This window comes from Erigeron canadensis, chromosome 4 (assembly GCF_010389155.1).
Source record: "Erigeron canadensis isolate Cc75 chromosome 4, C_canadensis_v1, whole genome shotgun sequence".
Taxonomy (NCBI): Eukaryota; Viridiplantae; Streptophyta; class Magnoliopsida; order Asterales; family Asteraceae; genus Erigeron; species Erigeron canadensis.
Window position 1 is genome coordinate 39,522,961 of NC_057764.1, and position 19,827 is coordinate 39,542,787.

Consider the following 19,827-nt stretch of genomic DNA (forward strand, 5'->3'; position numbering starts at 1 on the left):
GGAAAACAAAAAAAATGTAAATTAGTGAATCTTAATAATATATACTATAAGACAGTTGAACTAATGACTAATTAACCAATCACATCGTTCGATTTCATCAAACTGACTTTTGATGATGTCATCATTTAGATAAACTACAAACTAAAAATCCCAATAATCATTATCCAAATATATTATTATATTACTATTTATATTAATTTATAGAAAATGTCTCATTAATTTACACTTTTTTGTTTACCATTAATAATTTACACTTTTTAACCCTGAATATTTAATTTATATTTATTTTTTGCCATCAACTTGGAAGAATTTTTTAAAATTTACAATCATTTAATTAAATAAAAAAAATTTAACATATGAAAAAAATTATTTGTGATCCTGCGCCATCAATATGTCTAAGCTAATAATGACAGTGACGAACCTATGATTATTGTATTACAACTTGCAAAATATAACACTTAAAACTGTGTTTCTTTAAAATTATAAATTTTTATGAATTAAATGTATGAAGATCTAATATTGATAATATCGTAAATCTCGTGTCCAGTGTTGGACACGGATCTAAAATCTAGTTTTTTTCTAAAACCATTAATATAAATATAATATATTAATATATTTGGATAATTATTATTAGAATTTTTAATTTGTAATTAAATTAATAATGACATCATCAATTTACAATTTTATAAAATTGAGAGCTGTAATTGGTTAATAAGTTATTAGGTCAGTTGTCTTTTTGTATATATAAAGATGACACATATATAACTTAATAAAAACTCTTTTTTTTTAAAGGTAACTTAATAAAAACTCTAATCTCGTGTGAAAAAATTATAAAAGAGAAACATACAGAATATCATCATAATCTTGATAAATTAATTTATACCAGTATATTCTTATTTTTCAAAATATATTCACTATCTTTTTTTATATCGATTATCATTACATTAATTATCATTATCACTCGCCGTCACTATGACAGGCTCAAATGTTTATAATGGTCAAACATGTGCTTTGGCTACCAAAAAGAAAAGACCCCCAATTTTTTTTGTAACACCCTTTTATATACCTCAAAATTTCTACAACGGCTACAAAAAATTTACCTCACCTAAAGAAAAAAACAGACACAATTTAGAACGCAAACGCACATCCTGAAGTCTTCTTCTTCATGAAAATTGAAAAGCGTGCAATTTTCCTCTCTCAAAATATGATGGCAACGAACTCTTGTGATTATGGTGAAATCAAAGGGTTATTATTATTCCATTCTCCAAAAATTGGGTAAGTTTATTTCATTCTCCAAAAATCATTCACTGATCAGGTATTTTTTTTTTGTTACTTACCAAGCCTCCAAAATACTCCAAAATTTATTTCGTTTAAGGTCACAAAAAAGTTTGAGCTGTCACTGGTCGTGACCTTCAACAATAGTCGACGTCATCAGAAACAGTTGCCACCATCACCACATTGCTATCGTATTACACAGGTATCCTTTTAAACTGCCTTAAAAAATATTTAGAAGTAATTTTAAAGTATCTGAATAAATCCCGAATAAACCCGCCTTTATAATTATGGGGAGTAAGTCTTGAAATAAGGTGAATAAACATACAAAAATCCTATTATAAATAGAACACCAACGTTAAGGCCCTCGAGTCCATACAAGGTTTAATTTTATAATCGAACAGTACATATTATTATATGCTAGAAAGTCTTAGAAATTTGTACAAACAATTGCTTGGAATTGGGAACCACGTGGTACGATTAGGAAAAACAAAAAATAAAAAAAATCTCCTCCGACCAAGCAACTATTTAACTAAAACATAAAACATCTTAATTATCTTAATTATAAAGAGCAGCAGTTGCACTAGTAGAAAAATAGTATTCCCAACAAAGAAAAATAAATCTAAAATAATAATACTGTAAAGCTAATTTATTAAAAAGTTTCAACACATAGGTGATCTTTGAGGAACACCTTTTCTTCTACTCATACTTGAGGTCATATCCTCATCAGAATGAACCTTATTGGATGATCTTCCACAAGTGTATATTCCACTTCTCTTCTTTCTGCTAACAAATTCAGTGCACATCATGCTCATGTTTTCTGAACCCGATGAGCCAGAACACGAGCTCATCGGGTCGTCATAATCCACGATGGTGGAATGAGGGGTTTCATTTGTCATGTCATCCTCTCCATTGTCGTTCGGAATGAAGAAATCTGGACCAAGTTGTAAGGAGTTGCATACCCTTAGGAATGGTGTAAGATCTCTATAATGCTTGAGCGCAAAATCCACCTATATATAATTAATATTTTAAAGTTAATTGACATGTAGCTCAATTTTCATATACTGGTACAATCAATTTTACCTTTTTTTTTTTTTTTGTTTTTTAAGAATGGCACTGGTACAATCAAATTATTAGAATATTTTGATTCTTTTTTGTTCAATTCTATATATGGCTAACTTAGTACTTGCATGTATTCCATATATTTATACATGTTCCTAGCTAGTTAATTCTTTTATATAATTCTCCCTTTCCATGGATGGAGCAAAGTATATAATTACCTTCTAACACTCGTAAGGGTTAATTTTGTTTTGGGTACGTATTGTGCAATTATGTTGCAAAATATAGACTAACAAGTTGAGCCGACGCTTTTTTTTCTTTTCATCAATATTTTGGGCCAGGATTTTCTCCATGTACGTTAAAGTTCTTTCCCCTTAACAAGTTAATTAACAATTATCAAGTTATTAATAAGACGTGAGACCAATATCATAGAGGATTACAATTGTTGAAATTAATAGGTTCCATCCATAATAATAATTATTTTTCAAATTCTTCCTACTATTCTTGAAGTGATGATGCATGCATTTTCTTTTGTGATGAAGTTTTTTGGGAACCAAAACACTACAAACATCGATATGCTAATTTTAAAGTTATGGATCATCAGTATCAAGTAATATATATTGAGATGCAAGGATATATTGCCATAAGTTAATGTACTAAATGAGTTTTGACTTAATTTTGAGCGTAATCAAGAAACAAAATGAAAGTTAATCATAGAATTTGCATGCAAATTAAATTGGACCATATAATTTGTCTACTAATTAGATGTCACGGTATAATGTGTAATTCATAAAATTACGCTAACCTCCTTCTGTATAATGCCTAAATTACAAGTATATACATTTGATTAATTATTTAATCTAAATTTTGAAGTTTTAATTATAGCTGTCAAGGCATAGAACTGGCCATGATATAACTCAATTACGCAATTCAAAATTAAGGATCGAATTGAATAACTTTTTAGACTCTTTTGGCTCAAAATTTTGAAGTGTTAGTTACATTCAGATAATTTAACCATAAAATTTTAACTAAATTTTAGGAGTAATTATACTTATACAACTTTCGTTTTTATTATTTCATGTTTGAGTTATACTTAAGTTTTGGAGATCGATAGGCTCATATATATCTTTCATGAATCAATCATGATCACTCTGAAATGTAAACTCATGATCATATATCCTTTAACTTCATATAATCCGGTATAAAATTAAGTAATAGAATTTCCACATGTACGTTTTCGCAATTAATATAGAAGAATTGAATTACCTTACACCCTAGAGAGCAATGGATGAAAGGTTCTTGGAGGCTTCTATCACAAGAAGTGCAATAGTTTCCAGCCCCCTTAAATTGCCTGTTTTGAGGTCTCTTCTTGATAAATACAACTTTTGCACTATTAATTGTATATGCCTGGATATTGAATTGTGAGTTTAGTTAGCAATCAAGTAATTGAATTGACCGATCGAATTATGCTTAAAAATAACCCTAATATATAGAATTGTGAGTCTATTTATTTAGAACGTTCGTTACCTGGACATTTGAGCAGTCGATAAGCCTTTCTAGGTCTTCCAGCCTTACGACATCATGATATACATAACGACGAACTTGAAGTAGCCTATGAAATCGATGACAATGATAACAGTGTGGACAGATACTAATGCAACAATCCAAACAACAAATATTCTTCTCGTTTTTCTTTGCGTTCTCGTGAATGGAACACGGTGTGAAGAACTTCTGCACGTAGAGAGCTTCTAACCACGCTGGCTTTCGATTTCCCTATAAGATACAATTTCAATTGCCAAATTTCATGTGATAATTGAATTATGATATAAATACAATAAGTTTTCAAGATTAATTGTAAATATATTTCCTTACCATGATCACATATAAATTAACTCTATCTCTTGGAATAGCTAGCGCTACCAAATGAATAGCAATAATCGAGAGAGAGATCGAGAGGAGTAATTGGATGATGAGCGTATTTATAGAGAATAGCAAGCTATATATATAAAGGGTGTGCATATGTAATATTATCCTTGGGTTGATAGTTTAACAATATATATATATATATATATATATATTGTCAAGTGGAAAGTAAGTGATATTTAGCTAGTGCTAGAAATGTTTATATGTTAAAACCAAAAACAGACTTTAAAAAAATAACCGCACAAGATGGAACCGGATATAAGAAGATTGATTGGGAACAAACGTGTTTAATTACCGATTTAAGTAAAAAAATTAATTTAACCGAGCTAGCTAGGAAGCAACAGTTATCGTCTTAGATAGAAAGGGGTTTAAATTGGATGAGAAGCAAAGCCCTAGAAGGCTAGAAGTAGAATTTGAAAGTAAATAATAACTATAGAAGAAGAGCTAGTAAAATATGATAGGGAGAACGTGGGTGTTGTTACCATGTCTCCCAATATTGGCTTGGTTTCTTAAAACCTCATTTTTTAAATTAATAAAATATAATTTCATCACCTTGGCTTAAGAGCCTCACTAACCCTAAACTAACCATACATATCTCTATCTATCTCCATATCTCTCACACATACTAATACTAATCCTAATTCTACTATTTTACTTAATATTATATTATAATTTTTCGTGGTAAAATTTGGTTGGAGCTAGCTGTATAGCTAGCTAGGTAGACTGAGGTGTGTATTGGACAATGACAAATATTATAGGAATGGGACGAGTGTGTTTTTCTTGTTTATATGAGACGTCGAATTAATGCTTCTCTCGATAAATAATAAAAATATTTAATAATATTGGGGGTTTTATGCAAAAGGGTCACCGTGTGAGAAAATTAAGAAAATAACCAAATATAGAAGATAGTGGATCATTAGCTAGATGTAAACAATGAAGGGTCAAATTATTAGAGAAGGTATTAGGATTTATTAAAATGAATCATTATATAGTTGAACATGATTTACATTCAAATTCATGACCGGCCTCTAGCTAGCTAGATTATATATAGTTGTGTGATGATTATATGTGTGGGTTATAAATTAATACATATGTATTTTACGAGTTTGTACTCATCTAAATATATGGCATAATTGAATCAAATACAAGTAGCTCGGAAGAATATTAACACGAAGGAAGTATATATATTTTTTTGAACGGCAATAAAATAGTACTCATATATTACTAATAAACAATATCGACCAACTAGCAAGATACTAGTGATCAAGGTACAATATACAACATGAAAGAAGATGACCAACCAAACCATCTTAAATTATCGATCCTTCATTAGCATTAGTGATTCAATTGTTATAGCTTGTAAAGAAGAATAATATCATCAAATAATCTAACTGTTTGTGTACCGAATCCGAGGTTAGGGTGGTGGTTGATTTAAGGTTGATAGGGTCGTTTAGTGGCAATTCCTAGATGGTAGAGTTAAGTCTCTTTACGCCTATGGAACTTTTTCGTGATCTGTGTGTATTGTTGGATGCTTCTAGCGGGCTTCGTAATTCTCTTTACATAGAAGAAGACATTCTTGGAGAACAAGTAGGCGACTTAGGGCTTCCTAAGTCTTAGGCTAGGGATATAACTTCCTTAATTACTGACCGCAATGATAAGATCAAATCCCGAATTTGTAGAGGAATGGTTTTTATCTCGTTATGTCGTTGTGGAAGCCTTCGTAACGAACGATCCTTCGTACCGTAGAGTTAGGTCTTGCGTACCGCTGGAGGGGTACGTCATCACTAAAGAATATATAATCTATGCACTATGTATACATAGGAAAGAGTTTTAGGATAAATAATGATACACGTTAATTAATTTATACATATAAACCAAACACCAACACATATTGCAACATTAAAAAGTACTTGTAGTACGCGCGCACAACCTGAAATTAATCATCATTTAACTAATAAAGGATTGGTCTAATTAAAGGGGAGATAGAGGTTCAAATCCAAACATTGAATTTTAACTACTAATTAAAGTACACAAACTAATAACAATTAATATTTTTTGTTATTTGAAAAAAAAAAAAAAAAGGATTATTGTATAAATGTTGATAACATTTTTCAAGCAACTATATATTCTAAATAGTTAGTAATTAGTCTTAATAAAATTTGAATATATATAGCTATAGTAGTTTGGTTTCAATATACCTTTATTCTCAAAGACATGGAGGAGGAAATCCTGTTTGGATGGAAACAAACATGGCAACAAACACTAGCAACAACTCCCTAATGAAAACACGCGCTTAATTAAATGTTTATGGCTTTCTTGAGACAGGAACAACTCAATAGGCACTATATGTAAGGAGGGAAAACCATGTCACCAAATCAATTAACATTGGCCTAATTTTGCTTCTTTTATGGATCACTTTCTCAGTGATGTTAACAAGGACCTAGTAACTCATGGAATTTGAAGCCTTGATTGATATATATGTATAACATATTTAATGTTATATTTTGATTATATGTATATAATTTTTAACATAATGAAAACTCGTGACGCAGTCTCTGTTATTGGAGGGTTTTTCTTTTGTCTCCGTTTTACGTAATTGGCAAGAGTACTTATTCAACCCATTCTAGCTAAATTTCAAGTTTCGTCTAGTCATGTGTTATTAATTAGGTTTTAATTCTAAACTTGCTTTAGTAACCTCTAATGCCTTGTTAGAGTTTCACTTTTAATAGCATATACTCATATTTTTTTGTACGTTAGAAAAAACTCTATCTAAAAATGAACACAAAATTAAAAAACAAAATAAAACTTAAAGCAAAATGAAAGAAAATTATAATGAATCATTATATTTTTTTCAAAGTGAACCCACAAGAAAATTCACAGACATCTATATATACTAGTATTTAGTATTTTGTTAAAGAGTTTTAACGGTCGATTTATATTGGAAAAAATGTAAAGAGCTATTATGATAGAGTTATATCGGTCGATGTGTCAGTTTTAAATGTTGTTATATTGATGTGATGTAATGTTTACGTGAGAAAAATCGATAAGAAAAATAGACAATCAATATGCAAACAAACTTTTAAGTACAAACTCATGGTCCAATAACTAAGCAGAGCAGAGAAGGAAAAGAGAATTGTGTTTGTAAATTATTTGGTATCATAGCAATGGGAAGGAATTCTCTCAAGTTGGTTTCAACTTGTTAGAGACATCTTGACTTTTGGATTGAAATCGAAGTCTTTAAATCTTGACCCTTGATTTTAATCTAAAGATCAAGATTTGTATAACATGATTAGTCATGTTAGACAACTTGAGGGAATCATCTCCCATAACAATGGCATTTCACAATAAGAAAGTGAAAATTTTTGATGTCCCAACCCTCACGTGATAAGTAATGAGAAGTCACGTGCTAAGGGATCCAATGACCTGAGTCATGACTCATCTGACTCTTCCATTCATATATCCAATTTGTCCCTCTTAATAAAAACCCATCTTTCTTGAACTGACCAAATATTCCTCCCTTTCCATGTTCTTTAACTTGTTTTTTGTGTCCGATTTTATGTGTGTGAGTGGCAAATAAATTAAAACAATTCTGATTTTATATGTGAGAGTGCTCATTTTTTATATTGTTTACTTCTTAAAGAGCTCTATTTTTTTTCTTATTTATTGTACTTTTATGTACTACATTAGTTAATTATATATTATTTGCAAAAACTTTCACATCATATACCGGATCATATTATAATTTTTATTGCGTAATTGTGACCTAACATGTAAATTTAAAGTCTAGTGTGCATACCATTTTTTTCCTTCTGCAACACAGACCAAATTTAAGCTGTCAAATTTTCCACTAATCGATTTTAGCTCAATGCTACGAAAAAACCTAGAGGTGTCATGTCCTTAATCTATTTCGCAAACATATTTTTGTTGAATAATATCGGGGTCTATTCTAGAGAAAATAAAAAAGTAAAAGGACTAAAAATATAAAGTTATAATCGGTAGTGGTCAAAGGTCAAAGAAGGCAAAGACAGAAGGCGCACGAGGAATGGAATTAAAAAAGAACAAACAGAATGGTCAGCGTGTGAGCCGCACGAAGGGAGATCTCTCTCTCTCTCTCTCTCTCCCTCTCTCTCTCTCTCACTTTATGAAAATAAAGTAAGTTTCAGAAATTGCATTCTACACCCTTTATCTTTGTAAAACAAACTTTTGTTCAATTATGAAATGTGGCCATAGAAATAGAAATGAAGTAAATTTAAAGTTTGGCTTTACTCTCCCCGGCCACATGTGCCTTACAATATTTTTAACCTCCAAATCATATGACTTGGCTCTGCTTTTCTCTTTATCCTATGTGAAATTGTGAATCGGACCCTATTCTTTTATCTTTTTATATATAGAGAGTCTCAATTGTTAAATGTTCACTTTTAATAGTCGGTTTGATGTAGTGACATATAATAACAACAAAATTTTGACTCAAAACTTTGACATGATTTGAAGTACATTGTCGGCTCTTTTAGTCCACAATTGACTTGAAAACAAGGACATGGTATAATTGCATTTTGGATCGGCCATGGAACCGATCTTGTTTTCTCTTTCATTTTTTGAACGGCAGAACCAATCTTGGTTCAAACATTATTTGATGATGTTGTTCGATCATAAATTCGGCTAATCTTCCGAGTAAATTTACCTATTTTCAATCCCCTATACGAACTTGAAATATGACAATCCTTATACATGGATTATGTTTATATTAGATGTGTTCAAACACAATTGACTTTTTATTTGAACTCGTTGATACCCAAGCTGAAGATATAGGCAGAGAATTGATGTAAAGTACCAAAATTAGAGTGCTTATTTGTGTTTATTCATTTATATATGTTTATGATATTTACACCCTATTTTTTGAACTATTTGCAAGTATTTTAGATTTTGGTTCGTTATTGTTAGGAAGCGTAGATTGTAATGTTTCTAGTTATATGGTAGTTAGTTTGTGTTTGTTTGTATTTAAAATTGCGTTCACTCTTAACAAACATGAACACAAAACTATGTTCGAATCTGAATTAATGAAAATCAATCGTTAAGTCTAACAAACATCGTTCATATTATATTCCTTTGGGTTTATTTAGAATCTTAACAATATATTTTGGCCAATCATATTTAACCATTCTTAGAGCATCCACAATGATGTATTTTTCAATGACTTTTTTGTAAAAAAGGTGAAGAGGTTTATAAAAATAGTTTTACCCTCCAATGATAAAAAGCTTTTGAAAGACTTAAAGTTAGTTAAATTATAATTATTTAAATGAATGAGTAAATGGAAAACTTAATATCTACCAACCTATAGACTATGACTTGAACATCTTTTTGTACTAAATTAATGTATTTTAATCAATTCTAAGTTTTGAAAAGCTTTTTGTCATTGGAGGTAAAGGTTTTTTATAAAAAGCTCTTACACTTTCTTATACTTTATTTACAAAAAAAACTTTTGATAAAAACACCATTGTGGATGCCCTTATCTTCATCTAAATTCATGATGATGATGATACATTGATACCCCGAGTCCCAATTCCCAAGCCTGGCACCACCAAATCAGTGAATCACCAATGCGGCAATGCCTTTCAGAATTATAAATAGTGGAGGGCTGGAGGCTGTGGAGCATTACACTGACAAACCAAATTATATAGCCCAAAAGGCCAAGAAGCCCAAGAGCCTAATATGTCTAATGTGTATCAAGAAGCCCAAGAGCCTCACTTTAGCCTTTTCTATCTGGCAACTGGGCCGGGGTCATAATACGATGCTGGTTTAAAATAAAATTAAAGAAAACTTAGCCTCTAGTGACTAGTGTAGCTCTTCAATCTAAGTTTTTAACTCATTAACCCTGCATTCAGTAACCTTTCAAGTTCCTTTCACTATTTAGCACCTGAAAGATCACTTATAGAATTCGTAACTGATCAGCAGTAAGTCGATAAGCAGCTTAAGTCAATATAGATTTATGAAGTTTTTTCAAATACAAGTTTCATCAAATATAGATTTATGAAGTTTTTTCCTTATATTTCTTCCATTACCATATGTATTTGTAGAATTCTAGTATTTATTTTAATACATTAGTTAAAATATCTCTTGTTATATTTAGAAATAGCAAATTATATGACTCATTTTCTATTTTATAATAAAAAACGATGGGAAATTTTGATAAAATGACAACATTTATACCTGTGTTTCTTTGTTCACTAAAGCCCAGTGTTTTCAAACCGGCCGGTCAGACCGATCTGACCGCGGTTTGACCGGATTTTTAGTGAATCCCGGTCGAAATGATCCCGGTCTAATAGCAGAAACTGAACCGGAAAGAACCGTATGACCGTCCGGTCGAAAGTGAACCAGATCGGTTATCGAACCGTTGTGAACCGTGTCAAAAGCTTCCTTTTTTTAACAAAAATCTTGACAAAACTCTAAAATGGGTAAAAACGTCGAAGAATCTCGTCTGGCAGAAAACCTTAACAAAATCAGAGAACTTTTTGTGATGGTGGATGTAGTCGGAAGTTGGTGGTGGTGGTGGATCTGGGCGTAATTTGTTGCTGACAGTGGATCTGAACGAAGCCGTTGGCTTTTCTGGCGGTGGATGACCGGATTTTCTTCGCTTTTTTTTTTTTAAGATCAGTTATCGTAATTATGAATGAGTGAGATGAGAAATGAAAAGTGACATAGATGAAGGTAAAGTCTTTTGGAGAAGAAAGCTGCAAATGTGCAATACGGTTAGAATTAGAATATTATATTATATGGAGAAATGAGATGCTAGCTGTCATGACAGTCAGTTTGACCACATATCCACTAATGCAATTCCTTTTAGAAAAAAGTCTTTTATACATATTTTTTTTTAATTTTAAGCTACAATAAACTTTTTTAGTTTTTTTTATGTGTTAACATTACAAAATATATAATAAATAGCATATCTGTACATATGTGTACTTATAAACCCGGTTCAATTGCGGTCTAACCGATCCAACCAGTAAAATATTGTGACACCGGTTTGATGTCCGGTCCGATTTTTAAAACATTGCTAAAGCCCCAACAAGGGGTGTGACTTGTCAAGTGCCACATCCTTTCTATTTTTGTGAAGTTGGCCTTTTTATATGTTAGCGATAACCCTTAATTTCTTCCTTTTAATCTCATTAGGGTTCTTTAAAATTCCCAAACTCATTAGTCAAGAACTCTAATTCCAATAATCAAAACCCTAAATTATAATTCAATAATTATGGAGAATTACTTACCTCAAAAAACAATCAAACAATATAAAATCTCTAATCTTTCCTTCTTTCTCCTTGTGAAATTCGGCCTCCACCCCAAAATGCAAACCCTAAATTTTTCAATTTTGCTTATTGATGATTATGAAGGTTTATTATTGTTATTTCACTAGAAGGATTCCTTAATTGATTTTGATCAATTGAAATAGTGAATTAGTTTTACTTGAAAATGAATTGAAAGGGGAGGTCGAAGAAGATTACGAAGAAGAAGAGAAGAAAGATAGAGTTGTGAGTTAATGGATAAAATGTGGTTGGGCTCCCTTCCCATTTGCCACCTTTTCTTTAAAATAAAATGGGTATTATACCCGCTAGCCATTAAAGTTCCAACTAAATTAACCCCTTATCTCAAAACAAAATACTAGGAAATTAATTAAATGTTAAAACTACGAAAAGGGTTAATTTTCTATTACCTTAAAATATTGGGGTGTTACAAATAACGAAAAGATTGGAATACCCCACACGTGTGTGGCCTGTGAGGGTTTTAACCGTAAGTGAGAAGACGATCAACGAGTCAAACAACTAAACATGAATTTTATCCTCTATAAAGGACTGTCTTTGAGGTTTTTAATTTTTAGGGATGAAACATGACTATTTAGGTAAACTACAGGGACGATTTGTGCCGTAAGTCTAGTTATAATGGATAACATATAAAATCAGATGTATTATCCGACTATATATACATCATCGTACCTTAATTTGTTCTTGATATTCTTTCGATTATTCTGGTTGAAGAAATAGGGTTTCGAGTTAATTAGGGATATCTGATTTTAGGGTTTCGCTTCTGATTTCAATCGAAAGAGATGGTGTTTACATCTAGAGCTATCACCTTCCGTACCCTCTCTGAGATACGGAGGGAAGAGGGACTTCCAACCGTTGATGATCTCAGACGGCGGTATCGAAGAAGTTTATGTACTATACGCTCGTTTATTTTTATATACTTTATTTATTCATATGTCAATTTTTCTAATTCTTTGTGTCTATAATAATACGAGTATTTTTTTAAGAAAAATAATTATAGTGTAAGAAATCATATATCATTACAACACAATCTTAATTGTTATTATTGTTTATAATTGGTTAGTCACAGCTGAAGAAGCCGCCGCTGCTTTTAGAGCTGCAGAAGCGGCAGCGGCATTGGCGGAAACGGCAGTAATAGCAGAAGCGGAAGCGACAACATCTGCAGAAGCGGAAGAACTTGAGATTAAATGCGAAAATCTGAACCCTTGTGCATCCAGAGCTGGTAACAATTTAGGTAAACTGAAAGGAAAGTCTATTCCAAAAGATGTTGGCGAGTCAAGTAGTGAAACTGAGAATGTGAGCCCTGCTGGTGCATCTTCTGGTAACTATCGAATCCACTGGCTACTGAATCTTACATATGTTTAGATCAATTTTCTTAAATACAGTATCGTCTTCGTGTGCTTGTATAAGTTGAGTCAACTTCAATGGTTCTTAAACGGCAGCTAGCTTGGTGCCAATTAAAGATGTTAGAATCTTTAGTTTAATCTGGTCAAATGTTATCTGATTATCTCTAGCTTTGTTGCTTGTCCTTCAACTTTGGAAGGCAAATTGTTCTTTCATTTAATAAAGTCGACTTGAATTTTGTAAAATTTCGTGTGCGACTTACTATCAACCCGCTTCTGGCCAATTTTATTGTTTAAAGATTCCACGTGACTCGACTCGACTCTACTCTACTCTACTCAACTTCTTTTTAAATTAATAAGCTCAGATTTCCTCGGCTTATGATAGTTGTAGTCCACTCAATATATTCGTTTACCTTTGATTTATGGTGTTATCGTGTTCGTTGATTAATAGGTACCAAAGTTGAAGTGAAAGGAAGTTCTGTTCTCAACCGCCCCCGCGGGGAGCCAATTGAATCCATAGTTGAATATGTGAATGTTGCAGCAACTGATACTGCCTCTGGTATCATTTATATCCACTATTTTAATCTCTGGGTTTTTTATTTTCTATCTTTCATCTTTCTATATTTACGAAAACTGAAACTTGTATTGTTTTATGTTAGTCACCGTAGCTGAAGTTGAAGGAGGATCTGTTCGTAAGTGCCCCGGCAAGGATCTTGATATATCCACATCTAAAGACGATTAACAGCTGCAAAGAACTGATCCAGGAGTGAATCTACTGATAAACGTCGTGGTCACTTTGCCAGTTTGCCCCAACTCCACACTTAAACCCCTTCCACTCACTACCATGACTGCAATTTCCCTTTTTTTTTTTTTATGTATTTCTTTTTATTTTTATTTTATAGTCAGTATTGTTCCCTTAATTTTAGAGGTAGTGGTCAGGAAGTTGCTTTTCCATTTTGTATTGAAAGAAAACTTACGATGGATCATTATTTTAGATGATTATTGGATGAACCTTTGCAAACAAACATGTCATTGAGAAAGCCTATGGTCTATTGGTATTCCTATTTTGGCCAGTAGGGGGTGCTATTTGGAGTCTTAAGCTAGATTTAAGTCTCGCGTAATAAACTTATTTTCAATATTTCTGATAAGGTAAGATAACGACCAATATATTGTGTTTGGTTAAAAACTTAAAATTTGGTTTGTATCGACTTAATAAGTATAACGTAGGGTTGTGTATTTTAAAACAAGTATTAAAGTAAAACGACTGATGCACGATGATTTTTATGATGCACCTTGATTTTCAATAAAGGGAAATCTGTTTTTAATATTTGTTTTACTTTACTTAAAACCAATGTATATAACTTTAATAACTAGGCATAATTTATCAAAATAATTCAAGTTTGATGCAAGTAAATAGTTATAAGATGATCGATTGCATAAGTTATATAATCTCAACATGCAAATGAAGCTCGCTCAACTAGTAGATGCATTCTTGGTTTTTCCCACAGGTCTTGGGTTCGACTCTTAAGAGTGACAAGTTTGTGTGTTTTTTCCTCGAATCACCTGTAATGGCTTATGGTCTACATCTCGTAGTCTAGATTACGTGCAGGGCTTCACCATTATACGGTAAGGTGTTCACTAATGTCGAATACCGACTAATTGTTAAAAAATATATATAATCTCAACAACAATAAGTACAATTAGCTCTAATCTATCTATATCTATATCTATACTCCTCTATAAATTATTTTGACTTTTTTATTTTTAGAAATTAAGTTTTTTTTTTTTGTATTCTCATAATACCTCTTTATACCCAGGGGCGGAGCCAGAAATTTTAGTTGACGGGGGCCGGACGACGAAAATTATTATCCTAACAGTATTTACAAGTATAACTTATCTCACTCGTTTTTTCGAATTAGACCACGAAACCACCACCAAACTTCTCAAAATTAATTTCCACACGAATCTTAACCAAAAGATTTCAGATTCAAAACTTGCCAGAAAACTCAAAATACTGTGGTCACAAAAACCGAGCGTAATAGAGTAACCTGCTCTCCAATTAGATAAAATTGAGGCCTTCCACGAAACATCTTCTCCAAGTACCTGTTGGCTGGAGTTGTTGAGAAGTTTGGTGTTGGTTTCGTGGTCTAATTCGAAGAAACGAGTGAGATATCGACATTTTACGTTTTCCGGCGAATTTTCCAAGCCCCTCAGCTGGAGAAGATGAAGATGATAACAATATATAATATAAATTTCAGTTTTCGTTCCTGAACTAGTCACCTTTTGCACTTTTAGTCCCTCACGTGCTTTGCACGTGTGACACTTAACGGCTGAAACTTAACGCCGTATGGCCAAGGGACGTCGATTGCAAATCTCTGCCAAGTTTAAGGTCAAAATTGTAATTTTTTCACTTAAGGGATGAAAAGTGTAAAACATACCAACTTTAGAGATGGAAAGTGTAGTTTACTCTTAAATTTAAATCGTGATGTTTCTAGTTAGATGGTAGGGGGTTGGGTATTGTAAAACAAGTATTAAAGTATTAGATCATGGTTAAATTGATGCACGAAGATTTACGAAACAATTGATGTACTATGATTTTTATGATGCACGGTGATTATCACTATAGAAAAACTTATTGTTTTATTTGTTTTACATTAATACTTGTTTTATTTTACCTAAAACCTATATGGTGTAGTTAGTTTGTGTTTAATTGCGTATCACTCTTAACAAACATGAACACAAACCTATGTTCGAATCTGAATCAATGAATAATCGTTAATCGAACAAACATCGTTCATATTCATTTTGGTTTATTTAGAATCTTAACAATCTATATTTGGCCAATCATATATAACCATTCTTATCTTCATGACTTCAGTTATTTTCATGATGATACCCCACGTCCCAACTCCCAAGCCTGGCACCGCCAAATCAGTGAATCACTAATGCGGCAATGTGCCTTTTTAAGCTTATAAATAGTGGAGCATTACACTGACAAACCAAATTATATAGCCCAAAAGGCCAGAAAGGAATTACATCAGCAAGAGGCCTATTTAACGTGTCAAAATGTGTATCAAGAAGCCCAAAAGCCTCACTTTATCCTTTTTTATCTGGTAACTGGGCCGGGGTGATAATATGATATTGGTTTAAAATAAAGGAAAACTAGCCTCTTAGTGTAGCCCTTTAAGTTCCTTTCAGGCTTTCACTATTTAGCACCTGAAGGATCACTTGGAGGAAATCTTAAATGCTCAGCAAATAAGTCGATAGCCAGCTTAAGTTAAAAAGCCAATACCAACACCCGAATGACATAACCAACTTTTTTTTGCTTCAACATGATCACTTTTGAGTTTGTAATTTTTTTTTTTTTTGAAATACATTATTTTATTGTTATTCGTGTTTTATATGAATGTTTGAGATAAAACCCAAAACTCTTGAGTTTGAAATATTTGATATTCAAATGAAAGCACAACACAAGAATGACAACCATGAAAATGATGAATTCAAGAATTGATAATCAAATTACTTCTAGCAACTAGATATGTATCCGATCACCATGTGTTCTTTACACACAAGGGCGGAACTATGTTGGGGCTGGGAGGGGTCCTAGCCCCCCCAAAAAGTTCGGTTATATACATTGTTTTTAAAGAAAATAATATGTGATGCTTTAGATCAGCTGGTTAATCCACATATGTAGAGATACTTGCATGGGATAGAGATTGCCAGTTCGATCCCTCGCTCATTTTTGTTTCCTAAGTATTTATATCACTTTTTACTTTTCAATTGTAAATGATAGTGTAAGTGTCTATTTATAATCTACTTAATTTACCTATATATTTGTTATGTTTCAACTATTAATAATTTACCAAGTAACTACTTATGAGAACTATACTTTTTATTTTAAAAAAATTGTAACAAACTATATTTAATAATCACTTTATTTGTAATAAGGTTTATTATTTATACATTTACATACCATTGCTTAACATTTGGTAGTGAGTATATATTTTGTATGATTGATCAAAATTCAAATACTTTATGATTTTTTAAGTAGTCACATATCTAAATTTTCTTTACATAATAGAAATAAAAACATGTAAAATTAATTATTTTTTTTACAAATGATAAAAATTAATAAAGTCTACCATTGAACTTGCCCTTCCAAAAGTTTTGTGTAAGTTCCGCCATTGTTTACACATATGTTTAATTGTGTTTGTTTGCTTAAAATTGCTTTTAATGTGCACCGAGTAGCAAATTTCTCATAGAAAAGGTAAATGATGTAATCTACGAAGATTGATATCATACATAGACTAGATTTTAGACCCATGTCCAACACTGGACACGAGACTTACGACATTATTAATGTTAGATATTAATACATATAACTCATAAAAGCTTATAAGTTCAATGTTGAAGATATAAGTAGATACAAAATGTTTAATTCAAATATCAAGAATGTTAAACTAATATAAAGAAAACTAATGTAATAAAAGAACATTGAAAACATATACCCTCCTTCAGCATTTGAAAGACTTCTTTATAGATGAAATTTGTTGTAGTGTTTTTTGGTCTTCTCATCTTTGTCACAATTTAACACTTTAAAGCCCTTCTCGAGTTAACTCAAGATACTGTAATGTACAATTGTTCGTGTGTGAAAACTGGCCTTTGTAGATAGAAACTAATTTTATTAACATTGTAAAAATAATTATTTTAATTATTTGTTTTTTGTTAATTAAATAAAATTATGTAAAAAATCAAATGATGACATCAGCAGGAGTCAATTTGATGAAATCGAACGATATGATTGGTTAATAAGTTATTAGTTCAACTTTAATTTAGTATATATTAAAATAAAATTAAATTAAAATAGTACAATTATTATTAAAATGTTAATATATTTACATTAAATTTAATGAACATATTATTGGATATATATTAGTTATTATTTAATTGGATAAATATTAACTATTATTCTATCGGATATACATAGAGATTATTATTTATTTATTGTATTAAAATTATTGGGTAAAAAGTGTAAATTTGTGATGGAAAACAAAAAAGTGTAAATTAAAGTCAAAATTAAAAACAAAAGTCAACATTAAGAAATCAAGAGATGTGATTGATCGATAAATTATTAGAGCAACTGTGTTTTAGTATAATAAAAGATAAGAGCTTGCGACACAATTTGTTTCTTCTTTTTCTTTCTTACTTTCTTTTTATTATTACACCAATATTTTTATAAAAACTAGAAAATGCAATTTATTTATCTTTTTTGGAGAGGAAGGGTGTCAATATATTAACCCACATCAACCTACGATATCCTTCATCAGTATGTTGTCAAGTCATTTCAACTCATTAATCTAAAGACTATCATTTTTTACAAAGTGTCATGATACATTTATCATTTATCTATTATTTTACATTTCCTAATAAATAATCATATAAAAAATACAACACTTCATATTAATTATGAAAATTATAGTAATAAAAAAATACATAGATTTAAAAAAAAAAAAAGGAATTACATATCGGTAATCGTTGAGTCCCTACGTCATCAAGGTATGACAAGTTTTGAAATAATAATGGTAAATATATGTGTGTATTTATAGTTAAAAACTAAAAAAGAATCTGTTCATTTTAGTATCAATGGTCCAATTAATCAATTCCCAGGCAAGCAATGGAATATTGATGTATTATCAAAATTGGTTTTTCATCAAGCCAACTTCATCCAAACCAAATGGAAACAAAAAAAGTAACAGTGGAGTTTTCATGCGGCTTCAACCAAACCGCGTAGAAATCAAAGCCCACACCTTCCCTCTAAAAGAAAATGATTGAAAAGATTACTGGTGCATTAATTTATTAATAATATAATATCTACAAACAATTTACAAATATATCTATATTTATATTATAAAACAATACAAACAAATCTATACTTATATTATAAAGCAAATTCATTTTTAATTTATAATATTGAACTTAAAATTTCGATATTAAACTTTAGTTTCAATAATGTACAAATTCTATTGCATGCATGACGTATCATACATCATAGCCACATTACATCAAAAACTTTCATTACTCGTTGCCGCCGCCGCCGCCACCACCACCAATTTCTACCGACACTCAACGCCACCATCGTCGTCGCCGTTACATCACCGCCACCACTGCTGCCTCCATCACGGCGGCAACGCGCGGGTACTGTTTTCGTGTTTATAAATACATGTTTCATCAATACAGATTTAGATTTATTAAGTTCTTTTTTATTGATCGATCCATATCATATACTACGTGTGTTTATAAATTGTTTGCAAGTGCTAATAACTTTTTAATACGTTAGTTAAAAATAACTTGTTATATCTATACTTCAATATTATATTATAAAAAAATAGCACCCATGTTGAAATTACAAACTTACAGAGGGAAATTGTCTAAAATATTCTTAATGATTCAATTACATAATCAGTCTTTTTCTAATATATATACGAGCATGGTACCCGCGCAATACGCCGACGGTTATGAGAATGGCGGTATAGTGGTGTTGGTGATGGTACTGTTGGTGGTGGTGGCGGTGTCAAGTGGTGTAAGTTGATGTAGTTGTGATAGTGAGAAATTTAAAAGATAAAAACTATTAAAATAAAGATTTAGAGTGTAAATTATAATTAAGTGCAAAACATAAAAGGTCAAAAGTAATTATGGTAATTCAAAGTTAGAATTACTCAAAATAAAAAACGATCATTTCCTTTATAATGAAGTAAAGATATCTCCATTAATTTTTTATATCAATTATTTTTACATCAATTATACTAATTGACGCCGTCTCCATCACCAACTTTCGTCCCATGACCGTCGTCGCATTATGTGGTATCGTGCCAGTATTTAAAAATATCAAACTAGTTGACTCATTTTTTTAATAATAA

At 31.2% G+C, this 19,827-nt stretch overlaps 2 protein-coding genes and 1 long non-coding RNA gene across 4 annotated transcripts; 1 reads left to right on the plus strand and 2 right to left on the minus strand.

Annotated features, from left to right (window-relative positions):
* Positions 1-1,825: 1,825 nt before the first annotated feature.
* Positions 1,826-7,779, minus strand: LOC122597588 (protein RGF1 INDUCIBLE TRANSCRIPTION FACTOR 1-like). The gene is made up of 4 exons (XM_043770165.1): positions 7,759-7,779; positions 3,859-4,104; positions 3,598-3,738; positions 1,826-2,282 (listed from the first exon to the last, which is right to left on the minus strand). Exons 1-4 carry the CDS (start codon positions 7,777-7,779, stop codon positions 1,935-1,937), a joined length of 756 nt encoding a protein of 251 aa, XP_043626100.1. The 3' UTR covers positions 1,826-1,934.
* Positions 7,780-9,927: 2,148 nt separating this feature from the next.
* Positions 9,928-10,978, minus strand: LOC122594964. The gene is made up of 2 exons (XR_006323164.1): positions 10,462-10,978; positions 9,928-10,168 (listed from the first exon to the last, which is right to left on the minus strand). It is a non-coding gene; the product is annotated as an uncharacterized LOC122594964 (long non-coding RNA).
* Positions 10,979-12,246: 1,268 nt separating this feature from the next.
* LOC122596572 lies at positions 12,247-13,931 on the plus strand. Of its 2 annotated transcripts, none has more exons than XM_043769181.1 (4): positions 12,247-12,458; positions 12,631-12,888; positions 13,362-13,469; positions 13,570-13,931. In XM_043769181.1, exons 1-4 carry the CDS (start codon positions 12,350-12,352, stop codon positions 13,650-13,652), a joined length of 558 nt encoding a protein of 185 aa, XP_043625116.1. In that variant the 5' UTR covers positions 12,247-12,349; the 3' UTR covers positions 13,653-13,931. The 2 variants fall into 2 exon arrangements, with proteins under 2 accessions (XP_043625116.1, XP_043625117.1); XM_043769182.1 differs by having other exon boundaries at positions 12,631-12,801.
* The last annotated feature ends 5,896 nt before the right edge of the window (positions 13,932-19,827 follow it).

Coding starts and splice junctions, on each gene's coding strand:
- LOC122596572 (XM_043769181.1), top strand. CDS start 12,350: ATGGTGTTTACATCTAGAGCTATCACCTTCCGTACCCTCTCTGAGATA. Junction 12,459..12,630: donor GCGGTATCGAAGAAGTTTAT/GTACTATACGCT, acceptor ATAATTGGTTAG/TCACAGCTGAAGAAGCCGCC. Junction 12,889..13,361: donor CCCTGCTGGTGCATCTTCTG/GTAACTATCGAA, acceptor GTTGATTAATAG/GTACCAAAGTTGAAGTGAAA.
- LOC122597588 (XM_043770165.1), bottom strand. CDS start 7,779: ATGGAAAGGGAGGAATATTTG. Junction 3,739..3,858: donor TCGACTGCTCAAATGTCCAG/GTAACGAACGTT, acceptor TTCAATATCCAG/GCATATACAATTAATAGTGC. Junction 2,283..3,597: donor ATTGCTCTCTAGGGTGTAAG/GTAATTCAATTC, acceptor AATTATATATAG/GTGGATTTTGCGCTCAAGCA.